At 39.3% G+C, this 6,178-nt stretch overlaps 1 protein-coding gene across 1 annotated transcript in view; it reads right to left on the bottom strand.

Annotated features, from left to right (window-relative positions):
• Positions 1 to 5,484, bottom strand: part of LOC130587554 (coatomer subunit gamma-2-like) — a gene marked incomplete at its 5' end in the record, with an annotated part of 7,054 nt that extends 1,570 nt beyond the window's left edge. Inside the window, 7 exons of the mRNA XM_057388534.1 lie at positions 515 to 612; positions 1,634 to 1,805; positions 1,921 to 2,060; positions 2,420 to 2,482; positions 3,910 to 4,035; positions 4,494 to 4,597; positions 5,387 to 5,484. Of these exons, the coding sequence (XP_057244517.1) occupies positions 515 to 612; positions 1,634 to 1,805; positions 1,921 to 2,060; positions 2,420 to 2,482; positions 3,910 to 4,035; positions 4,494 to 4,597; positions 5,387 to 5,484 (801 nt within the window). The remainder of the gene's footprint in view (positions 1 to 514; positions 613 to 1,633; positions 1,806 to 1,920; positions 2,061 to 2,419; positions 2,483 to 3,909; positions 4,036 to 4,493; positions 4,598 to 5,386) is intronic.
• Positions 5,485 to 6,178: the final 694 nt, after the last annotated feature.

The raw sequence follows: 6,178 nt of genomic DNA on the forward strand, positions 1-6,178 counted from the left end.
TCATAAATTCCTTCCAAAATTCCAAAATTCCTTCCTAAATTCCAAAATCCCTTCCAAAATTCCAAAATCCCTTCCAAAATTCCTCCCTTCCAAAATTCCTCCCTTCCAAAATTCCTTCCCTTCCAAAATTCCTTCCTTCCAAAATTCCTTCCTCCCTTCCAAAATTCCTTCCCTCCCTTCCAAAATTCCTTCCAAAATTCCAAAATTCCTTCCAAAATTCCAAAATTCCTTCCAAATTCCAAAATTCCTTCCAAATTCCAAAATCCCTTCCCTTCTTTACTCCCTCCCTTTAAAAGAATTTTACAATAAAATCCTACAAATTCTGTTCCATAGGACACTCAAACTTTTGACAGAAATGAAGTTTTGGGGATTGACTAAAAAACAACATTTTATAATATTTTGATGTTTCAGGCAAACCTRCCATTGACTGATTGACCACAAATTGAGAGGAAATTTGACCCAATGGCCACATTTATCCCAAATAAATGAAAAATGGAAGGAATTATGGACTCACCACRTACTCATCCTCGTAGCCATCCTCTTCAGGCACCCCCGTGCTGGGGTCACAGTCCCTCACTGTGAACTTCATGGTGCAGCTGAAGGTACAAGAGACTGGGAGRAGAGAGAAATCCTGGATAAATGGGAGAAAAATCTTCTCCTTGAGCCCTCTCTTCCCAAAAAGTGATTGGAATATTCCAGCAGCTTTGGCCCAGGAATACAGACACAGCCAGGGCAGAGCATTTTTAGTTTCGGTTTTAGTTTCATTTTTAGTTTCATTTTTAGTTTCATCTTTAGTTTCATTTTTAGTTTCATTTTTAGTTTCATTTTTCCCTTTGTTTTTAAAATAAAAGCCAAAGGAGGAGCTTGGGAAAGTTCCAAGGGTGACAAGCACAGGTCAGTGATCCCAAATGCTGCCTTGAGATCCAGCAGGAGCCACCAGAAAAAATTCCACAAGGATTTCTGACAGTGGGATATGATCCAAACCCCCAGTTCAGCAAATTCAGATTAGTTCTAATCATCCCTGGAATTAAAATAATGTCAAAACCCACTCCACTGATAAGTCATGTAAATCCAATGGTGTTTAAGTGAGAATAATGAAAGAAAAGGAAGTTTCATGCCCAAGMAAATCTCATTCCCCCATTTTGTAGGTGTTTCTAATTCTCTAAAGAGGGGGAAAATTTCATTAATCCATTGTATAAAGCCTGAAATTATAATTTTTTTAAAAAAAAATCAATTTAATTTCAATTAAACTAAAAATTTCAATTTAAAAAATAAATATAAAGCCTGAAAAACTATTTTTTTTATTCTGTTTGCACTTTTCTTTTACTGGCTCTGTTCTTGAACGCTCCCAAACATCCATGGTTTTAAATGTGCTCTCCTTTCATTGATTTCAGATTAAAATTAATGAGGGTTATCTCACCATCGAGGGCAGGCAGTAAATTTAAATTTCCATGCCCTGCAATCCTCATTTTTCACATCCAATTCCACTGATTATTTATAAAAATTATTTTCCTAAAACTCAGCACTGGTGACAGAAAAAAACGAACGGTGGCGTGAGGATGTCGGGATGAACTCAACCAATTATGCTCTCCAAAATCTTAATTTTGAGGGATTTTAGGATAGAATTCCTCACCTGCAGTGGGGTCATCCTGGGGGATGCTGACCAGGGTGTAGCACATTCCAGGTTGGTTGTAGGCTAAACTGGGAGCAGGGACACAGCAGATCACATCGTAAGCGTCCGACGGTTCCATCTGCACCGTGACCCTCTCCAGGAGCTGATCGTTCAAGGTGTTGGTGCAATCAAACTGTAAACAGGRAAAAAACACCTGGAAACACTTCCTTAGGGAGAGTTCTCCCCCAAAATCAGCTCGAATCCATCAGCTCTGCCAAATTTTGGGAAAAKGGTGGGAATTTCCTCACCTGGAAAACGATGTGGTTTGGGAACACGTGTTTGATACAGCGAACGAAATATTCTGTTTCTGCTTCCGTGAGCTGCACGGCTTCTGAAGATTTGAAGAGTGGCCCCAGGCCCTTAAATTCTGGGATGGCTGCCAGTTGTTCTGGGCAGGAAGGGAAAGAAGATCAGCGGTGACAGGATCTGATCCTGAGATCATCCCAAYGCTTCAGAGAATTGAGGAATGGTTTGGGTGGAAAGGGACACAGTTTTAATCCCTGGATATTTTCCACTACCAAAGGTTGTTCCAAACCTCTTCCAACCTGGCTTTGGGATCTAGGGGTAGCCTCAGCTGCTCTGGGAATTCCATCCCAGGCAGGAATTCCATCCCAGGCAGGAATTCCATCCCAGGCAGGAATTCCATCCCCAGATCCCACCCCAATCTCCCCTTTTCCACTCTGATCCATTCCCCATGTCCTGTCCCTCTCCAGCTCTCCTGTGCTTCTGGAGATCCACTTTTCCTACCTTGAAATATATCCTGCCGTGAAGGAGCCACTTTCTCAGGTTTGCTGGGCACCAGGGCAATCTCTGGGGAGAAAAAAGAAAATATTTGGTGGTCTCAACTGCCCCACGCAGGAGGTTTAAATGCCACTAAATCTCTACTAAATATCCCTTATATTCCTTATATTCCATTCCTTATATTATATTCCTTATATTATTATATTCCTTATATTATATTCCCTGTATTGTATTCCCCTACATTATATTCCTTGTATTATATTCCCTATATATTATTATATTCCCTTACATTATATTCCTTAAATTATTTTGTCTATATTATATTCCTCTATCTTATTATATTCCCCTATATTATATCTCCTATATTATATTTCCCTATATTATATTCCCCTATGTTATATTCCTCTATATTATTATATTCCCCTATATTATATCCCCATATTATTATATTCCTAAAATTATATTCCTTATATTATATCCCCTATATTATATTCCCCTATATTATATTCCCTATATTATATTCCTCTATATTATTATATTCCCCTATGTTATATTCCTTATATTATATTCCCTATATATTCCTTATTTATTTCTCATATTATATTCATTTTATTATATTCCCATATATTATATTCCTTATATTCCCTATATTATTATGTCCCCTATATTATTATAGTCCCTATACTATATTCCCCGATATTATATTACTTATATATCCCCTAAATTATATTTCCCTATTTTATATTCCTTATATTATATTCGCCTATATTATATTGCCCTATATTGTATTCCCTATATTCCTTATATTCCTATATTATATTCCCTATATTCCCCTATATTATATCCCCTATAATATATTCCCCTATATTATATTCATTTTATTATATTCCCCAATATTATATTCCCTATATTCCTTACAATATATTCCCCTATATTATATTCCTTATACTATATTCCCTATATTCCTTGTATTATATTCCTTTATATTATATTCCCTTATATTATACTCCCCTATATTATACTCCCCTATATTCCTTATATTATATTTCTTATATTACATTCCCCTCTATTATATTCCTTCTGTGTTTCACACATTTTGCTGCAAAACACTGCCAGCCTGGCTCCTCACACACTGAAATATCTTTTTTCTTTGTGGAAATACCGAATTGCAAATTGAGAAAAAAAGTCAGAATTATGAGGAATAAACCACACCTTAGCCCTGAAGAGCTAGGGGAAAAAAAATGAAAAAAAGGAGAAAAAGGAGAAAAAAAGAAACCCCAAATTTGTTGTGCTAAGAAGAGATGTTCAAGAATTGTGCAAGAATGTGGAAGAAAGGCAGGGGGTGACAAATTGCTCTTGGAATGACCTTTTCCCAAAAGCTATGAACCAATAAATTCTGATTATTCTAATTCTATAATAAATTCGAATTACTTGTCTGTGGTGATGGGATCAGCAGAAGAGCAGCAGCCCCAATTTCCATGAGGTCTGGGTTTTACCTGCTTTCTGTTCAAAGATGGGTGCCGTGGCCAGGGGAACTGTTTTCATGTCAAAAGGTTTTTCTGAAGGCTCCAGAGTGTATTGATGGAGGGCTTTCTCCATCCCAGGAACAGAGACTGTCAACCCTGCAGGGGAGAAAGGCAGAAAAATTCCATTTTAAAAGAGCTGGAACTGCCAGAGGTGGTGCTGATACACAGCAAACAAAAAACAGGCAAAGATTTTCAAGGTACTGGCAGAAAAAAAGCTGCTCTGAAGATGACACAAAGTGGCAAAGTCAAAACAATGAATCTTACACGTGTTAAATGCTCTGCTCAAGTAAATTTTCAATTACAGACATAAAATATTTTTAGAACCAACCCTCACTCTCATTTTGCAACAGAAAATATGGAGCAATAATCAAGAAATTTGAGCCAAAGTGGAGGATGAGTCAATGAGAAAAGCCCAGAAACTCACACTCCTGGCCCCATTTTCCCATATTTTGTTAAATCTGCTGCTCTCAGCACAAACATTTCACAGGGAAGTTTAAAGCCAGAAAAAACCACGTGAATTAACAGCTCTGATTTGCTTCCTTCTCCTCCCTGACCATTAAAAATGTAGGCAGCATTCAGGGCCAGCTGTCTCTGCTGCAGGACATTCAGGTAGAAGGTGGCTCTGTCACGGACCTCGTCGTCRCTGTCCATCATGCACCTATTTGGGGACAAGGGGACAGAGCATCAGAGAGCTAAAAATGGCACTGAAAAAAAACAGCTTTGATCCTGCAGTGACAGAGCTCCTTCAGGAGATTTTCAAATGATGTAAAAATGTGTTTGTACCACGCAGGAGTTGGTTTAATTTTAATTAAATCGTTAACACTGCATGTCTTAACAAGAGACATGTGACATGGGCACACCCAACTTTGGCAAACATAAATGTTATTTAGGAGCAACCTGGACATGAATTTTCTTGCTTAAAGGGGAGTAAAAAGTGCTCACAGGGAGTAAAGGTTTGCATTTTTTTTATATGGGCAGAAAGTGATAGGGCAAGGGAGAAYAATTTTAAAGTAAAAGAGGTTTAGGTTGGATATTGGGGAGGAATTCCTGCCTGGGAGGGTGGGGAGGGGCTGGGATGGAATTCCCAGAGAATTCCTGGATTCCTGGCAGTGCCCAAAGCCAAGCTGGCATTGGGGCTGGGATGGTGGGAGCTGTCCCTGCCATGCCAGGGGTGGCACTGGATGATTTTAAGGTCCCTTCCAACCCAAAGCAATCAATGATTCTGTGATTCATCACCCCCTGAGCAATRTTCTCAGATCAAATCACCATCACATGTTCCCATGACTAATCCCATCCCTCACTTCCTTGTCTCCAGCAGGGCTCTGCTCCCTCCAGCCAGGCAGGAAAAGTGGGAGAARCATTTGGGATTGACAACCCCTGGTGTGACCCTGCTGCTTCCATGGAATCTGTGTCACCACAGATCACTGGCACAGCCACTCCCACTCACCTTTGGAGCAGCACCAGGATACTGGGAAGCAAATTCTCATTCTGGGCTCCAAATTTTGCCAATGCACTGACAGCAGCTGCAGAGAGAACAGGGAGATGTCAGAGGGGCTCAGGTTCTGCATAAACCCATTCTCACAGTCCTGTTATCCTGAATTTTCAATTTACACAGCTTTTCACTTCCACACCATAAACCTTTCAGCGTTACAGCAAAAAACAAATTCCTGTATTTCCAAATGGAATAATTTTGAGATCAAGAACAGCTTAACAATCATGCAGCTCTGTTTTGAGAGAGTTCTCCATCAGATATTTATTGAATATCCCAGTTGTTGGTCCCTCTGTCATTCTCCAAATAAATCTATTTTCCACACAATCACCCAGAGATTTGCAGGGAGCTCAAACCCCACAGTGACCACTCAGAGCTGTCTCTCCACACCAATCAAATTTCAGCTTGGCACCAACTTGGAGAAAATCCCCACCCAGAAAGAAGAGGAAGCTGTTTCAGGAAGTCCAAGCTTATGACAGTGACGTTAAACAGGGAAGTGGCAGTGTCCCCTCCTCATGTTTACACCCTGAATTCCTGCAGACATTCAAAGAAGGGCCTAGAACCAACCTATGGCCAAAAAACAATCTGTGGGCAAAACAAGTATTAAGCTATGTTTTAAAAGTAGAGTTATAGTGAAGTATTTGTGTTGTAATTGTAGTGAAGATTCTAAAGGTGGATTGTGAGTAATTTAACCTTCTGCTTTGTGCTGGGGTATTTTGTGTAGGAAACTYTTTCTTCTGTTTAGTTCAG

This window comes from Malurus melanocephalus, unplaced genomic scaffold (assembly GCF_030028575.1).
Source record: "Malurus melanocephalus ecotype Western Australia unplaced genomic scaffold, MMel_1.1 scaffold_2077, whole genome shotgun sequence".
Classification (NCBI taxonomy): domain Eukaryota; kingdom Metazoa; phylum Chordata; class Aves; order Passeriformes; family Maluridae; genus Malurus; species Malurus melanocephalus.